Consider the following 18829-nt stretch of genomic DNA (forward strand, 5'->3'; position numbering starts at 1 on the left):
TATATATATAAAAGCCTAAGCGACCAGCCAACCAGCCGATAGCTATGACGCGCACTGACCACCAGGGGACAAGTGCTCAACGCACTCCGGGACCCCTCTGGGGATGTCGGGCTGCCGGTTTCGGCCCGATCCCCGCAGGCCAGGCCAAGGGACCCCACCGATGCACGAATCCGTGCACTGGGCCTTTAGTCCATATTAACAGACAGAGGTGTGGAGGTGCGTAAGGGTGGATGGAGTGGTGGGGGGGGCTCAAGTGGTAGTGAGAAAAAGTAGTTGTACAGACAGGGTCCCTGGGGCTGCAGCTGTGATAGTCAGCAATGCTCAATATGTAGCTATGTAGGCCATTCATCCTTTCATTCACGTTTTTGTTTAAAAATGATAACTTCCCCCCTCCCCCAAATCATTCTACCAAACATAAATAACTAAATTTTCAGTTATAAAGCTATTTAGTTGTTTGGTGTTTACATTGTATTTAAATTAATTCATGGTCCTCAGTATCCTGCCAAAAGCTGGATAAAACCCTCATGGCAGTTTGTGTTGGAATTTAAATAAGTAACCCACTTACAGGTCTGTTATTCACGGGAGGACTCAAGAAGCCGGTCCCATTTGTTCTGTTAGCTGAGTTCTTTGTACGCATAGCACTTTGCTGCCATCTAGTGTCATAAATTTTTGTTTTTGAGTTTTTTGGGGGAGGATCTGAGATTTTTTTGCAGAATACATTGCTGTTTTTAAGTGTTGGGCATTTTTTGAAAAAAGATATATTTTATTGATTTCAGAGAGGAAAGGAGAGGGAGAGAGAGAAAGAAATATCAATGATGAGAGAGAACCATTGATCGGCTGCCTCCTGCACACTCCACACTGGGGATCCAGCCTGCAACCTGGGCATGAGCCCTTGACTGGAATCGAACCTGGGACACTTCATTCCCCAGGCTGACGCTCTGTCCACTGAGCAAAACTGGCTAGGGCAGTGTTGGGCATTTTTAATAGCGAACCAAAGCAGTAATTCGACTACTCACTAAACATTGTTAAAACATAAATAAAACAAACCAGATATTGAAAAACAGCTTTGTTTTGGATAGAATGGATCAATTTTTAGTACTTATTTAATAGGAACATTTTTATTATATAATTAAAGCTTTTATTCAGATTTTTCTTTTAAATGGAGAGCTCTTACAGATCTTTCTATCTAACCCTGGATCCTGCCAGTCATCACAAATCTCACCCATGAGAAACTGCTCAGGCTCCTTGTAACTGTTGATGTAAACTCCTCACCCAGGTTAGGGATCTGTGGGGAGAGGCTTTGGGTTTTTTTGCCCAGCTAGAAACATTAGGAGTGTTAGCATTAGGAAGCAGAGTCTCCTGTTGGTTATGTTTGTCTTCTAGTGAAATTTGGGGAGTGGACTCAGTTGTGGAGAGAAGATACTTTAAGAACAGTGAGTGGAAGCCGAAACCGGTTTGGCTCAGTGGATAGAGCGTCGGCCTGCGGACGGGAAGGTCCCAGGTTCGATTCCAGTCAAGGGCATGTACCTGGGTTGCGGGCACATCCCCAGTGGGGGATGTGCAGGAGGCAGCTGATCAATGTTTCTGACTCTCTATCTCTCTCCCTTCCTCTCTGTAAAAAATCAATAAAATATTAAAAAAAAAAAAAAAAAAGAACAGTGAGTAGTAATGAATATATTTCAGATAACCTTGGGCAGTAACTTTGCCCACTCTGCCTTCATGGCAGAGTCTCTCGTGAAGTGTTCCTGGTTTGCCAGCAACTTCTGTGTTTGCTTTGAGAATTAGCCAGACACAGCCAGTGTAATGCTACCCGGTGTGGGGTAACTTTTACCGTAGATGGGTACTTCTGGAAAGGGATTAGACAAATGAATTTAAGCTGCCATTTCATTGGCAATATAAATAAATTAAGCTATTTGTTTTCATACTTAGTTTCCATGTGGTCTACCTTATAAAAATCCCACAGCCTGTAGGCCTGGACTTTTTTGCTGGAATTTTTCTGGGTTAATTTATTGTCATCCGAATCTGTTTTTATTCCCACCACTCCATGCTGGGGAGAGCTTAGCATGATTGTATAAAGCTTTAATTTGGAATTAAATCACATCAATAAATATTTATTCGTATGGTAAAGAGAATGCAGAATACTTATTTCCTCAAAAGTGAATTCCCAAAAGCACGAAGTCTGGAATGAAAATGAATTAGTCATGAAATAAAGACAGTAGTAACATGGGGAGCCAGGCCGGAGTACCTGGGAGCTAGCTCAGTGTTTACCTGTACGTGTAGTGCGTGTCTAAGTGTGAGTTTGTGCATCTTCCTGCCCAGGCTGCTGTCCTTTGAATAGGCTGCTTAGCTTCATGAATTTTTCTTGAGGGACTGGAATGTTCTTTCTCACGGTGGTCTTTGCACAACACGGGGCCTGGGGGAAGCTGGCAGACACCTGAGGCAGTTGGTACCAGTACTGCACTTACTTACCCTTTCTTTTCCCGTTCCATTGTTCTGTCCCTCTGCCTTGTTCATGAGCGCCTGGGAGTAGCCATCATGATGGGGTGCTCTCTGACCTGTGTCTCCAGGCACCCCCAAAGGTAGTGCTAGGGACACCGTTTCTTTTACTCTCTTATCATCTCTGTTCCCTGGAAATTTCTGTACTTCTGCACTTAGTTTAAAGTGTGCACCATTGCAAAGTTACCTTTTTTACTGTTTTGTCTTACATGGGTTTATATAACAAAGATAAGCTGGCGTTTAATCAGAATGATCCTAAAGGTGAATAGTGTTTTCTATACTTCTGAAGTATTTGGTTGAAGTATTTTGTAATTTGAAACTTGTTCAGTCTGAGTTGCTTTATTAAGCTAACTCTAAGTGATTTCTAATAAATAATCTTCATAACTAACGTCAGTTAAGGCACATGTTTAGTTGCCCATTTGTTGTCTGCTTGTAAAAGCAAACTGCACTGATCTTTGCAGGGCGATCTGAAAGCGTACCTGCGCAACGAGCAGGAGCACGTTCGGGGGGACTCGCAGACCATGCTGCTGCAGCGGATGGCGTGTGAGATCGCCGCGGGGCTGGCCGCCATGCACAAGCTGCACTTCCTGCACAGGTGGGTCCGTCCGGCGGGGAGAGGCCATGCAGTTTGTCAAAGGGCCTATCAAAAGCTCCAAGAGACAGGCTGTAGAGTCCGCTCTGGTTTAAATCGTAGAAGCTGCTCTGTGCAGAAAGGTAAACACCTTTCTGTCAAAGCTTTCTGGTCCTACTCACACAACCGCAGCTCCTCGGGCACATTTTGTTCAGATCATTGATGTAATTTTTGTAATTAAGAAAACAAAGGGCTTTGAGTCCCACCTGATATGATGGTTCCGTGAACCCAAAGGGAGAGTTCTGCTTATTCTTTAGCCTTTTGAGCTCTGATTTATGTTTAAAATATGTTTAACCCTTTTCGGTCCAACGTCGAGGCTGACTCGACAGACCAGTTTCAAAAGATACCACACTATGAAATGTTTTAAAGAATAAACTCTTTGATTGAACATAATAATATAACCAGTGAATTTTTGGTTTAAACTTTAAAATAAGAACATTAAAAAGTTCAGCATTCAATCCCGTCAATTAATTTGGACCAGACTGTTTGAATTCCAAAAATAAAATTGGACCTCAAAGGGTTAAAATTATTTCTTGGGTCTCCTGGGAAACCAGACAGTGTCTCTTTAGTTGAATTTAATTAAAACATTTAACTCTTAATAATCTAAAGACCTAAAAAGGGACACCTGTGTGTATTGATGTGAAGGAATGTCAATGAAACATTATATTTTTTAAAAGGCAGGTTGGCTCGGCTGGTGTGGCTTAGTGGTTGAGTGTCAACCCAGGAACCAAGAGGCCGCAGGTTCGATTCCCGGTCAGGGCACATGCCTGGGTTTTGGACTCAATCCCCAGGAGGGGGCATGCAGGAGACAGCCAATCAATGATGTTCCTCTTTCTCATTGATGTTTCTATCTCTCCCTTCCTCTCTCTAAAAATCAATAAAAAAAATTTTTTTTAAAAAGGCAGGTTAGACTGGGATATATTTATAGAATGACAATTTTTTAAAGATTGTATTGATTTGAGAAAGACGGGGGAAAGGAGAGGGAGATAGAAAAACATTGATCAGCTGCCTCCTGCACGCCCTCTACTGGGGATCGTGCCCACAACCCTGGCATGTGCCCTGAATGAGAATCAAACCGGCCAGGGTGGTAGAGCATTTTTAAAGTTGAAATTTAGAATATTTATTGGCTGACTCAAAGTCAGATTTTCTGTGTTGGTTGAAAATAGAATAGTCCACATGTCCAGCTGAAAGCTGTGAGCTGTATTTGGAAACTGCTGTGGTAAAGCACCCCAGTACATTTTATTTTTACTGTCGTTTAAGAAGAGAGCTAGGCCTGGCTTTAGGTAGCCTGCATGTTTGCAGTCGGACACAGGACATTCATGACACTCAGTGACTGTCAGTCATTTTGCTTGCCATTTGCTACCAGGAATTCAGATTATTCAGGAAAGCACAAGCAGGAAGTGGGGGTGTGGTTGGTTTTGGAAAATGGCTGCAGTGGCATTGAGCTGCTCATGAGAGCAGTCCTTTTGCAGATGGTAAACTCCAGATCTGGGGGGAGTTGAGGACAAGTCGGGTGGGGACTCCTGAGAACTGCGAGCTCCCAGGCCGTGTCTGTCAGCCCCACTCTCTCGGGTGGCTGAGTCGTGTGCAGCCACTGACAGCTGCGGCGACAGGAGGCGCTGCCAAGGGGCGAGCCAGAGCCTGGAGAGCCTCTCAGAGCCGATCGCTGGCAGCCTGCCCACTGGACCTGCTTTTCAACTTGAAGGAAGAAGATACTGGGTGTGTTTGTGTTTCCTGACCAGAACCAGCATTGACGTCAAGAGTTAACTCTGTTGTTAAGAAGCTGCACCTTGTGTTTTTCTCATCTTTAGCTTTGCGTGTTCTGGGCTTCAGAGAATATTTTTTAACAATTTTTGAATCAAATTATATCATTATCATCTTGAATCTGGGTAGCACGTTAGCATTTCCTGTGTATTTTATTTTATCCTGATAAAGATTAGCCCTTGCAGGTTCAGCCCTGTTTTCGTGAGGGCACGGAGGCTCTCATGTGCTGAGTGACTTGGCCAGAGTTACCCAGTTCTTAAGCAGTGGAGCTGAGACTAGTGCCCGGGTCTGACAGTGGTGACTGGGGTGTTGGGAGTGGAGGGAGGGAGCAGGTTTCACAGAAATCCCCCCAGTCATGCCACTGTCTTCTTCCCCCTCAGCTCTGGCTCAGTTAGGAGAGGTTTCCCTGCTTTCCCTGAGACGGTCAGTGAACTGTATGCGAGGTTTGCAGTGCCGTTTACAATGTGCAGGTGCCTTTTGCACATAATGTCCCATCTTTCACCTGACCGTCACATCTGAAATCTAAAGGCCTACAGAGACCACGAGTAAGGAGAGGAGGGAGGAAGCGGGCAGTCCAGAAACTGCTTGAATGGCCTAAGCACAAAGTGTCTGGAGCTCTGAAGAGGCTGCAGCCAGCCCCAGGCTGAGAGAGAGAGAGAGAGAGAGAGAGAGAGAGAGAGAGAGAGACACACACACACACACACACACACTCCCCCTCCCTGTCGGAATGCTGGCACCCAGCTTTTAATTCTGGTCTCAGGAGGGAGGTGTGCGGAGGCTGAGAAGGGTCTGTGTATAGAAACTCCAGAGATGCTCATTAGTGGTGCTCAGTAGCAGGACCTCTGTTGGCAAAACCTGCACACTGTCCAGCTGCAGCTTTGGGTCCGAGGATAAAGCTGCCCCCTTCAAGCTTTCTTGTTTCTACCCTCAAATGGCCTACTACTTCTGTCCCTCCGTCCCTTTTTCTTCTCTTTCTAAATGTAGGGGCCAATTCTGTTCTTAAGATTGGAAGTTTCTCTATTATTTGTAGCAATGGAGTCGGGGGGCAGGGGGCCCAGGTTTTTCCCAGACACATCCACAGGTCTGAAGGCTTCTGGATGGGATGCTGAAAATCACCGTGTGTAAACAGAGATGTGTAGAGAGGAATCTAGTGTAACTTAATTATTTGGGAGATTAATTGGAAATTCAGATCAGCACGTTTGTGGAGGACCAGCCATACGCACAGTGCAGTGCTCTGGCTGTGAACGTATTGTCGTGGATAGTCACTGATGTGGACAGGGTGAAATGCTGCTGTCCTGTCAGCTTTGGGACCCTAACAAAGGCACTTCAATTCTCTGTGCCTTGGTTTTGCTGTCTGTAAATGGGGAAAATAATAGTATCCCCCTCAAAGGTTTGTTGTGAAGATTAAATGAGTAACAACACACGTAAAGTGCTTAGAGAAACGAGTTGTGTAAAGTAAGTGCTTTGTAAATATTAGCCATTTGAATATAATTGAATCAGTGTTATATACCAAGTTGCCATTGAATTATACCAGTGTTAGTTATTGCTGTTGTCATTCTCATGATTATATTTCAGATGTGAGCTTTGGAAATTAAAATCTTTGAAAGTAAGAATTTAAGAGTTAAAGTTTTTGGTCTTCTATCATCATATAAAGACAAACATTTTAAATTTTAGACTATAGATTTTCAGTTTTTGATAACTTTTATTCATGATTTAAAACTATAAACTCATTTTTAATTTAGTGGCCTTTTTTATGTGTATGCCAGTTGATGACTTTAAAAATTCCAAGGACTAAAGACAAAATAAAAGAAATTTAATCTGTTGTTTATATAGGAAGTTCCTTTAAGAAAAGTAATTTTTTTTTCAAATTATGTGTTTTTGAAAATCAGTTTGCTCTTACATAAACTGTGTAAGTAAATTGTTTTTTTTTTTTTTTTAATATATTTTATTGATTTTTTACAGAGAGGAAGGGAGAGAGATAGAGAGTTAGAAACATCGAAGAGAAAACATCGACCAGCTGCCTCCTGCACACCCCCCACTGGGGATGTGCCCGCAACCAAGTTACATGCCCTTGACCGGAATTGAACCTGGGACCCTTCAGTCCGCAGGCTGACGCTCTATCCACTGAGCCAAACCGGTTTCGGCAGTAAATTGTTTTAAGTAACTCTTGCAAATGTGCTCTTCAACTCCCTGGTGGAGAGGAGGAGTTTGGAGGAGATGAGTAATTTGAAAAGGGCTCCTTCTAATGCCTGTGCATCATTGAAAGGGAGTTAAAAACAAACAGTTTTAATCATGTAACCTGGGGGGCTTGAGGTTGTAACTTTACTAATCTTCACCAGACTATTACTCAAGTAATACAAGTTATTGTAAAAAATATTCAGACAATTTAGACAGTAGTATTTTAGAGTTCCTTCTTGACCACTCTTAAAAGACTAGGAAAGGAGCCACAAACCTGGTGTTAATGCAGCACAAGGTACAGATATGCTCAGTATTTGACCTTAGCTGTCATAGCTATTTGCAAAAATATCTGATCATCTCCATTATTTAAGTCACTAAAATATAATATGTAATCCATTTGCTATAAAAAAAAGAATTTTAAAATATAAATTATTAAGTAGGGAGCTCATACTACTCTGATTCCCAGAGAAAGCCTTTTTCCATAGCGATGTCCTGTCATGTTTTCTGGTCACGGATTTTCCTTGTTCTTGAGTTCACTTCACTCTCTCTGTTTTCAGCGACTTAGCCTTGCGGAATTGTTTTCTTACCTCGGATCTAAATGTGAAAGTGGGAGACTATGGAATAGGATTCAGCAGGTACAAGGTAAGCCAGAGCTTCATAGGTTCTCTCCTTAGTCGTTAGTTGGATTTAATTTTTCCTGGTCCCAAGGTGGTGATAGCACAGAATGCCACTCCTTTTCTGAAAGAGGGTGAGAATCTTGTGCAGGTGGCCCTTTTGGAGAGTCCCAGTCATTTAAGTGGGAGTGTTGGAGTCTGATGTGTGGTTTTTCTAAATCAGTGACTTTGTCCTGGAGGTTTGATTTCAGCTTCCCCGATGCTTTGTTTAAAAAGACGTGCACTGGGTGTGATTGACATAGTTTGATGCTGTATAATAAATGTTAGTGTGCATTGGGCAGTATAATTAATGCCATGTGTATAATAAAATACACATGTCACATAACTATTTCTCCCTTCTATGTTCAGTAAAATTTTGGATCAAATTCAGTAAGCTTGGGGTTTAGGTTGTTTTTTTTTAAATTTTTTTTTTAAATATATTTTATTGATTTTTTACAGAGAGGAAGGGAGAAGGATAGAGAGTTAGAAACATCGATGAGAGAGAAACATCAATCAGCTGCCTCCTGCACATCTCCCACTGGGGATGTGCCCGCAACCCAGGTACATGCCCCCGACCGGAATCGAACCCAGGACCTTTCAGTCCGCAGGCTGATGCTCTATCCACTGAGCCAAACCGGTTTCGGCTGGGGTTTAGGTTTTTAAACTGTCACAAACATATCCCCAAAGAAAGGAAGAGTAGCTGAGGTTTTATCTGTGTGTGTGTGCAGCCCAGCTGAAGGGAAGGAGGCAGCTTGATGTGGGGCAAAGAAGGGAACTGTCCGCTCCACGCTGCCCGGAGACCTTGGCGCAGCCGCTGGACCTCCTTTTCTGAGCAGCAGCATGAGGATAATATCTGTGCTGTACTATGGGGTTCGTGTGGCTCAGTACTTTTTAACCAAACATTATTTGCGAATATAAGTTGGCCATTTGTTGATATAGTAGCTCTAGTGTCTTGAGCACTTACTGTATATTCCAGGCACTCTGAGGTGCTGGCCTGCATTATCTCATTTAATCCTCACCACGAAGAGAGGGAGGGATTGCATCACCTCCTTTGATGGATAAGGAAAGAGGCCGGGCATATTTGTTTCCTTCCTGGAGTCACCTCGCTGGTTAATGGTTGAACATGGACTTGCAACCCAGCCTGTCTGTTCTGAAGCCTGCGCCCTTATTAACTGGCACCACTCTCCTGCTCCTCTTTCGTTCAGAGTCTGTGTTCTGGGCATCAGATACAGTGTACCTTCCTTTTCCAGGAAGGGTGACTGAGCAAGTGTTTGTGCTGAGACCAGCTCATGAAGCCCAGGAGGCTTTGGAGAGACCTCACCCACCTCCTGCCCAGAAAGTCTCTCTTTATGCCCACTTTCTTTTGGGTTGAGTATTGTTTTCTGAGAATGACCTGGAATTAAATTACTGAGCTCATTAAAAGTATGAAAGAATTCAAAATTCTGTGTGCTTTCTAACAAAACAGGAGGATTATATTGAAACAGATGACAAGAAAGTTTTCCCTCTGCGATGGACTGCTCCAGAGTTAGTAACCAGCTTTCAAGACAGACTACTAACTGCAGATCAAACTAAGTACAGTAACATTTGGTATGTATTGATCTACCATTCTACTAGGCTTTTGTGTAGCAACGTCCTAGCTCTTTCTCCTGGAGCACTTTCTTAAAGGGAGTAATTGAATAAGATGTAGGGACTCAAGAGTGCCTGGTGGTATGGAAAAGACAATGTACGTATTGATGTGGCAGTAGTCACATTGCAGTTACATAATTAACTTTGAATACTGCCTCTCTTACCCATTCAACAATAATACGCTCCATAAAAGCAGGGTCCAAGTCCATTTTCTGTGCCTACCACAGGGTCTGGCATATAATACAAATTTAATGAATATTTATTGAAGTGAATGAAAACACAGAAAGGCTAAGTACTTCTTCTTGAACTTGATCGAGAAATGTGGGTCCTTTTATTTCCTCTGATAGAAATGATCTCTTAGCTTAGATACTGAATATGCTGATTGTTTTCACTGGTTTGTGAAATTAGCATCGGAGAATTTAATTCATGTTATATTGTATTGTACAATGTCAGATAATACATTTATTTAATTCCATACAGCTTATTCAGACAAGCATTCTGGTGGGTATTGATCACAGTCACGTAAACCATCATTATCCAAACCTCGCTGGATATCAGAATCAGGAGGGAGCTTTTCAGAAAAACCATTTCCTAGGCCACACCGGCATCTGCCAGCTAAGAGTCCTGGGGGCGCGGGACCCTAAATACCAAAGTGCTCCTGAAAGCTGCCCAGATAACACACATGCTCAGCCTGGTGTGGGAGCCATTGCCATAAGGAGGAGACAGTCATGCACGACAGAAGGCAGGAAACATGGTAGAGAAATGCGGAGACGATGTAGAGGAGGTGAAGGGTCAGTGTCCATCTGACTTGAGCAGCAGAGGCCACTTCCCTGGGGACCAAGCAGTGGACATGAGAGCAAGTGGGACCAGCAGAGAAGGGGCCTTCTTGCCTTTGGTAACGGCTGCACACCTGGAGGCACTGAGAGGCTGGGCAGGTGGCGCTCTTGGCACAGAGATAGCTGGCAGAGTGACGGAGGGAAATCCCTTCATAACAGCAACATGCCCCCAACTACGGGAATAACTACAAGAAATGTGTGGGCTCTAGCCGGGTTGGCTCAGTGAACAGAGCGTTGGCTGTGACTGAAGGGTCCCGGCTTCGATTCCGTATACATGTGCCTCGGTTACAGGCTTGATCCCTGGCCCTGGTCGGGGCTCATGTGGGAGGCAACCAATCCATGTGTCTCTCTCACATCGGTGTTTCTGTCTCTCCTCCTCCCACTTTCTCTAGAAAATCAATGGAAAAATATCCTCGGGTGAAGATTAACAAAAAAAAAAAAAGAAAGAAAAAGAAATGTGAGGGTCCAACAGGGAAGAGTTGTTCGTGTAAAGATTTCTTTTAGATCCATTATGAATGGAACTCTTTTTCTACCATAAAACTCAGAATTCAGTATATTTATTTTCTATCTAACCATTTTGCTGAACTCTTAAGTCATTTTCATGATCTTTCAAATAATTTCTTGACTTTTGAAGTTGAGAGTCAGATTAGCTCCTCCCTGTAATTGTGCCTGTGTCTGTTTCACATGGTTTTGCATTGGCCAGAACTACCAGAGCTGTGTTTACCAGTAGGTAAGAGGAGTCCTGCTTGCCGTGGTCCTCAGTTTCGTGAGAATGTCTCTTTTTTAGATCATGTTAGAGAGCTGTCTTTACTGCCTTTCAGTACACACCTTGTCCTTAAAGTTCCTAGTGACTGCACAAATACTGTGGATGTTAAAAATTCAATGTCTAAAGGGAGAAAGAAATAATCACTTTCTTTTTCCCTCAGGTCCCTGGGTGTGACGCTTTGGGAACTTTTTGATAATGCTGCTCAGCCGTATTCCAACCTTTCCAACTTGGATGTTCTTAACCGGGTCATTCGAGAGAGAGACACAAAACTCCCCAAGCCCCAGCTGGAGCAGCCTTATTCTGACAGATGGTTGGTGACTTCCTGTTTCTGTTTTTATACAGTAAATGTTGTATTTTTCATTTGTATACTATTCATGACTTTTAAAAGAATTAATGTATATTTTTATAATTTAACATTGTTTTTGAAAAATGTATGGAATAAGTAGGAATTTTTGTGTATTATGCACAATAAAAAATGTGAAGTCAGATTCGTTAAAGTCAACAGTAATTGAGTTTGCTATTGTGGAATTGTTTTCAAATGAAGATAGTTATAAGTGATATCTAACGTGAGAAAAAAGATAGCATAAAAATGATAATATTTAAATTGGCAGTTGAAACTAATTTGCATAACATAACATGTTCACATTTGCAAAACAAACTTATTTTTTATGCGTCTTTGAACCAGTTCTTACTCCATTTCCAATTAGGATCTGGTTCACTTCCCTTTAGGCCTCTGTGTACATCCCTGTGTGCCCAGCTGGCATTGCCCCTGAAGGTTGGTGCCCCTGCCTATAGGCAGTGCTCAGCTTCCCAGGTTGCTAGAACCATTGCCTCAGAATAACTTGGCATATACGCTGTAAGTTGAATACTTTGAAGTTGTCTTTGCGCATGGCTACCCTCGGCTGTGTTCAGCCAGCCCTTGGAAGACCAACTCCTGGCTGCTGCCTTCTTGGGCTTCATTCTCTCTTCCCTCCACTTGCAGCTCCTTTTATGGTCTAAGGAAACCATGTGCTGCAGAAGAGTGTAGTGTTGCTGTTCGTCAGGGGAGTAGTGAGATGAGTTAAAGCAGCATTTGTCTGTGTGAGTTTTTGCAAAATAAAGTGAATAAATCTACAAACTCAAGGCAAGTGCATTCTTTCCACACAGAATACCTGTGACAATTGTTTCACGAGGACAGCATGTTAAAACTGTTCTTTCTGAATTCAGTAGACAAGTCCTTGGTTAAACACCACAGGAACAAATGACAAGGCAACAGAATTGCCGTGATCCTGTGGAATGTCCTGAGAACACAGAAGTTAGTGGTCAAATGCATTATTTCTGCATTTCCTCTCTCACCATGGTCTCACCAGGAACTGAACGACTTCATGTGGCCAGCAGTGATTCAAGTGTAGAAACTTCTGGGATGTCCAGTTGGCTTAGGGCAGCGGTTCTCAACCTGTGGGTTGCGACCCCTTTGGGGGTCGAACGACCCTTTCACAGGGGTCGCCTAAGACCATGGACAAATACATATATAATTACATATTGTTTTTGTGATTAATCACTATGCTTTAATTATGTTCAATTTGTAATAATGAAAATACATCCTGCATATCAGATATTTACATTATGATTCATAACAGTAGCAACATTACAGTTATGAAGTAGCAACGAAAATAATTTTATGGTTGGGGGTCACCACAACATGAGGAACTGTATTAAAGGGTCTCGGCATTAGGAAGGTTGAGAACCACTGGCTTAGGGGCTCTTGTAAAGTCTTTTCTTATTCTAAAAATGATGTGTTATCAGTCCGTTAACTACCTGTCGTGTGTCCCTCAGGTATGAAGTTTTGCAGTTCTGCTGGTTGCCACCAGACAAGAGACCAGTGGCAGAGGACGTGCACAGACTGCTCACCTACCTGCGCATGCAAAGCCAGAGGGACCCAGAGGTCGACTTCGAACAACAGTGGAACGCTCTGAAACCAAATACACACACCAGGGACACTTCCAACAGCGCTGCGTTCCCCATCCTCGACCATTTCTCCAGGGATCGGCTTGGTCGTGAAATGGAGGAAGTCCTCACCGTGACGGAAACCAGCCAGGGCCTGAGCTTCGAGTATGTCTGGGAGGCAGCTAAGCACGACCACTTTGATGAACGCAGCCGGGGCCCCCCAGACGAGGCCTTGTCTTACACGAGCATCTTCTTCCCAGTTGAAGTGTTTGAGAGTTCACTTTCAGATCCCGGGCCCGGGAAACAGGACAGCAGTGGCCAGGAAGTCCCCGTGAGAGCCCCGGGAGTGGTTCCCGTTTTTGATGCCCACAACCTTTCTGTTGGAAGCGACTATTACATCCAACTAGAAGAAAAAAGTGGTAGCAACTTGGAGCTCGATTACCCACCTGCACTGCTTACCACTGAACTGGAGAATCCAGAGAGGACGAGTGACAAGGCGCCCCAGTTTCTGACACTCAGGGCCCTTGAGTTTGAGGAATCCAGTACAGATGAGGATTTCTTCCAAAGCAGTACAGACCCCAAAGATCCCAGCACCCCTGAGGACATGCGTGCCACCAGGGGCCCCGAGAGCCCTTTCAACAATATATTTAATGATCTTGACAAATCGGAGGATCTGCCCAGTCACCAAAAGATATTTGACTTAATGGAACTGAATGGAGTTCAAGTGGACTTGAAGCCGACCACTTTAAGTTCAAGTTTGGACGACCCCAAAGACTCACTAATAACAGGCCACCTTGAGAGAGAAAAGCCCCACAAGCATTTTGACTGTGAGCCTCTTTGCTTCTCAGAAAGCCTTGCGCACCAAGATAATTTTGATCCACTGAATGTGCAAGAATTGTCAGAAAACTTTTTATTTCTTCAAGAGAAAAACTTATTAAGAGACTCATTGTGTAGCAAAGAACATATAAATGACCTTCAAACAGAACTTAAAAATGCTGGTTTTACGGAAACCATGTTAGAAACTCCACGTAGGAATACTTTAGACGCCGAGTTTAAGTTTGCTGAAAATAAACCAGGCCTTTCTTTGTTGCAGGAAAACATAAGCGCAAAGGGTCAAGACACACGTGTTGTGCTCAAGGACCACGCTTTGAGCACCTCGTGGCCGTCTTCCCCGGAAGTGCAGGTACCTCCTACCTCGCTCGAAACAGAAGGAACACCTCACAGCGCACCAACAGATACGTTCCCGAAGCCGGGAGAAACCACGCCCAGGCGTTTAGATGTCAGGATCCATGACGACCGTCTTGGCCAAGAAACAAATGTAGATTCTGTGACCGTCCCAGTTGAAATTCCCTCCGCCGATGCTGGAGCAAACAGCACAGGCCCTGGGTCCCACGAGCTGACTCAGCAAAGTGAAGAGGCCTCGAGACGGACCCAGAGTGACTCTGCTCTGCTGGATGACATCTTTGCCAGGGAAGCGAGTACAGAGAGTAGTCTTCCGGAACTGAGACAAAACCTGCAAAAGCATCCCCCTTCAGAAGACCATCCCAGTGACCGTCCACTAGAGAAGAGCCTGGGAGCCGGGGACACTTTGCATCAGCTCAGCTGTAAAGATGCTGCGGCCGAAGGGGGCTTGGTGTCCGCCCTTTCCTCGGACTCGACTAGTCAGGACAGCCTTCTGGAAGATAGCTTGTCAACACCCATTCCAACTTCAGAACCGTCGGTGGAGACCCCCGATTCTCTGGACTCCGTGGACGTCCATGAGGCTCTGCTGGGTCCTCTAGGGGGCGGGCAGGAGAAACTCATGCCCCCTGACAAGCCTGCAGACAGTGGGTATGAGACCGAGAACTTGGAGTCGCCTGAGTGGACTCTGCACCCTGCTCCCGACGGTGCCTCAGCCTCAGACGTGGCCCTAGCAGGCGACAGCCGACATGGCGAGTTGCCTCCCAACCCTGTCATCGTCATCTCAGACGCAGCTGACGGCCACAGAGGGACCGAAGTGACCTCCCAGACCTCCGCAGCTGGCTCTCAGAGCTCACACCGCGACTCTGCCTACTTCTCAGATAACGATTCTGAACCTGATAAGAAGTCGGAGGGGGTCCAAGGAACCTCAGTGTCAGCTTTGGCCTTGGTGATGGGTCAGCCTCTGCCAGAGCCAGTCATCCCGGAGCAAAGTCCTGGCACCGCGGACAGTGGCCTGGAAACCAAAAGCAGCCCGCCAGACCAAAGTGGTCTGTCTGCTTTGCAGAATTCCAGTCTCCTGGAATCAGGAGAAATGGCCCAGCCAGCACTGACAGACAGTTCCAAAGAGCTGCATGCTCCTGAAGACGAGGCTGGCAGTCCCTCGAGTGTGGTAAACTCGGAGCTGAGCAGCGGCGATGATTTCGAGGCACAAGAAGAGCCCCCCTGCACCATCGCCTCCACCGGGACAAACACCAACGAGCTCCTTGGGTTCGCCAGTTCCACCCTCCGCTCCGGCAGCCCGTCGGACCTTCCGGTGGACCAGCCCTTCCCCAGCCCCGCGGAGGGCCCCAAGCTGAAGGAGCCAGACATCGAGGGGAAGTACCTGGGGAAGCTCGGCGTGTCGGGGATGCTCGACCTCTCCGAGGACGGGATCGATGCAGACGAGGAAGATGAGAACAGCGACGACTCAGACGAGGACCTGCGGGCGTTCACCCTGCACAGCCTCAGCTCCGAGTCGGAGGATGAGGTCGAGCACCCTGTCCCCGTGATCCTCAGCAACGAGGACGGGAGGCACCTGCGGAGCCTGTTGAAACCCCCGGCGGCGGCTGCTGCTGACCAGCTGCCGGACGCCTGGAAGAAAGAAAAGAAGGCAGTGACCTTTTTTGATGACGTCACCGTCTATCTGTTTGACCAGGTATCTGTTACTTCCACGTCGTCATAGTAGAGGGTTCCAGAATGTGGCGGGACATGGAGTGTACTCTGTTTTCCCACTTTTCATTTTGAGGCCACGGACTGCTTTTTTAAAAAGCCATTTGCGGTTGATGGCTGTTACAATTCCAAGAATATGCAGAAATGTAGTTTGCACAGGGAACTCCTGTCAAATTAAGGAAGGACATCTGTGCTCTTCCTGGGTCTCCCGGCAGAGTCCTGCTGAGGTTGGTTACCCTTCACAGACGTTGTTATAATCTGACGTCGGCAGTAACACCCCGCACGCAGGTGCACGCTGGCACAGGCTGGCTCATGATCAGCCCTGGAGACGTGGCCCAGTGGCAGTGCCTGTGGGGCAGCAGCAGGGTCTGCGGCTCTCCCTTCCTCCTCCCCCCTTTTTGTTCTCCTCTCCCCTCCTGACCTCCTCCCCACTGTGGAGCAGGCGGCCGCTGTGCACCACACGAGGTGGGCTCAGACTTTGCCTTCTTTAAAAATGAACCAGCCTGTAATTCAGACTTTTTAAAAAAATACTCTTTGTCGACTAGTCTCTGTAGTCCTTGAATTTGCTTCCTGAATGAGCTAGATGGTGAGGAAAGCTCAGTCACAGACACGTCTGAATGGGACCCTTTGTGTTCCAGCAGGTGTGGGAGTCCTTGGGCCTGGACTCCCTAGAGCCGCCCGCCCTCCCTCTGTGTCAGTCCTTGGGACTGAGGCTGTCAGGCCTCTCTCAGCTTTGTGCCTCCTCAGGCGAGGTTGTCTTTCCAAGAATGTCGTCCACATGGACTTCACAGCATATAACCTTCGGAGGCTGGCCTTCTCTCCAGCACGTAATGCCTTCGAAACCCACCCAGGGCGCACGGGTCGATAGTGCCTGCCTTTGTGTTGCTGAGCGCTGTTCCGCGTGTGGGTGCCAGTGGTCTCGGCATTCACCTGCTGAGGGACAATGTGGTTTTTCCACTTTGAACAATGTGTGCAGGTTTTCGAGTGACATAGATGGGGGAGGGGGTGAACACCAGGGGTGTGATTGCTGGGCTGTATGGTAACTGTGTGTTCAGTTTTTTAAAGAAAATGACCTTTTCCACAGAAACTGTACCACTCCCATCCGCAGTGCAGGGGGGTTCAGTTTCTCTTTATCTTCCCCAGTATTTGGTGGTGTCACTCTCTTTTATTTTAGCTTTTCTAATAGCCTCAGTCGTGATCTTAAATTCATTTCCCTGTGGCTGGCCAGTGAGGCTGCACAACTCTTCATTGCGCATTTATTCCATGCACTCATTTGCTGTCTGTACGTCCTTTTCAGTGAAATGCCCCATCTTTTGCCCATTTTCTTACCTGGATTCTCTGTGTCTTGAGTTTTTTAATAAAGTCTAGATATGAGTCCTTTGTCAGATCCATGGTTTGGAAATATTTCTCCCAGTCTGTAGGTTGTCTTTCACAGAGCAAAAGTTTTAAATTTTGATGGACTCCCATTTATCATTTTTTTTTATAGATCATAATTTTTTAAAATCTGTTTTTATTGATTTCAGAGAGAGGAAGGGAGTGGGAGAAAGAGATAGAAACATCAATGATGAGAGAATCATCCATCGGCTGCCTTCTGCATGCCCCCCACTGGGGATCGAGCCTGCAAACCGGGCATGTGCCCTGACCAGGAATTGAACCATGACCTCCTGGTTCCTAGGTCAATGCTCAACCACTGAGCCACACCGGCCGGGCCGGCTCATACTTTTGTTATGTCTAAGCACCCTTCACCAACCCCTAGATCATGAATATTTTCTCTAAGTTCTATGTTTAGATCTGTTACACGTTTTGAGTTGATTTCTGTGTAAGGTTTAGGTTGGGGTTCATTGTTTTATGTTGGGATGTGTGTGCAGCTGTTCCAGTGCTGTCTGTTGAGAAGACTGCTCACTGTCCATTGAACAGCCTTTGCACTTTCGTCAAAAATTAAATGACCAGCCGAAACCGGTTTGGCTCAGTGGATAGAGCGTTGGCCTGCGGACTGAAAGGTCCCAGGTTCGATTCCGGTCAAGGGCATGTACCTGGGTTGCGGGCACATCCCCAGTGGGAGATGTGCAGGAGGCAGCTGGTCGATGTTTCTCTCTCATCGATGTTTCTAACTCTCTACCTCTCTCCCTTCCTCTCTGTAAAAAATCAATAAAATATTTAAAAAAAAAAAATTAAATGACCATCTCTCTATGGGTCTATTTCTGAACTTTTTGTTCTGTTCCACTGACTTGTGTATTTACCTCTTTGCCAATACCTCACTCTTGTGATTAAGTCTTAAAATCAGGGGTGTGATTCCTCTATCATTTTTCCTCTTTTTTAAAATTGCTTTGGCTTCTGTAGTTCCTGTAATTTACCTTATAGATTTTAGAATCAGCTTGTCTATAGCTACAAACAGAAATCATACTTGGATTTTGATGGGAATTGCATGAAACCTAAAGCTCCGCTGGAGGAGAATTGACCTCTTTACTGTGTTGAGCCCGGATCATGACCTCTGTGCCTCTCCATCCGCTGGTTTTCAGTGTGTGCAGGGTGTTCTGCTGTGGCTTGTTTTGATTACCCTCACGAGGAGATGTCACTGGTCTCATAAAGGAAGGTGGGCAGTATTTCTCTTTTTGAAAGAGATTGTGTAGATTTATTGATCTTTTTGAAGAACTGCTTTTGATTTCATAGAGTGTTTTTTTCTTATTTTCTTTTCAATTTTATTGATTTCTGCTGTGTCATTTATTTCCTTCCAGTTGCTTTAGGTTTATTTTGCTTTTCTTTTTCTAGACTCTTAAGGAAGACACTTAGCATGTAAGACCTTTCTTCCTAATATGAGCATTTCATGTTATAAACATCCCTCTATGTGTTAGCTGCATCCCACAAATTTTAATGTTGTATTTTTATTCCGTTCAAAATACTTTCTAATTTTCCTCACGGCTTCCTCTTTGATTCTTAGATTATTTATACACATGTTAATTTTTAAGCCTTCGTGGGTGGGGGTTCTCTCTTTAAGGTGTTTGCTGTGCTATTTGAACTCAGCACACCCCGAAATGCAAAGCGGGCCCTGGAGTGAACAGAGAGA

The 18829-nt window shown here is 45.2% G+C and overlaps 1 protein-coding gene across 2 annotated transcripts in view; it reads left to right on the plus strand.

Moving 5' to 3' along the window:
• LMTK2 (lemur tyrosine kinase 2) overlaps positions 1 to 18829 on the plus strand; it is a 56114-nt gene that overhangs the window by 34300 nt on the left and 2985 nt on the right. For both annotated transcript variants that reach the window (XM_070414346.1, XM_070414347.1), the window contains exons 7-11: positions 2958 to 3091; positions 7627 to 7711; positions 9188 to 9309; positions 11111 to 11260; positions 12766 to 15751. In XM_070414346.1, the coding sequence (XP_070270447.1) occupies positions 2958 to 3091; positions 7627 to 7711; positions 9188 to 9309; positions 11111 to 11260; positions 12766 to 15751 (3477 nt within the window). The remainder of the gene's footprint in view (positions 1 to 2957; positions 3092 to 7626; positions 7712 to 9187; positions 9310 to 11110; positions 11261 to 12765; positions 15752 to 18829) is intronic.

Source organism: Myotis yumanensis, unplaced genomic scaffold (genome assembly GCF_028538775.1).
Source record: "Myotis yumanensis isolate MYYU_CA2020_CCGP unplaced genomic scaffold, mMyoYum1.0.hap1 SCAF_5, whole genome shotgun sequence".
Classification (NCBI taxonomy): domain Eukaryota; kingdom Metazoa; phylum Chordata; class Mammalia; order Chiroptera; family Vespertilionidae; genus Myotis; species Myotis yumanensis.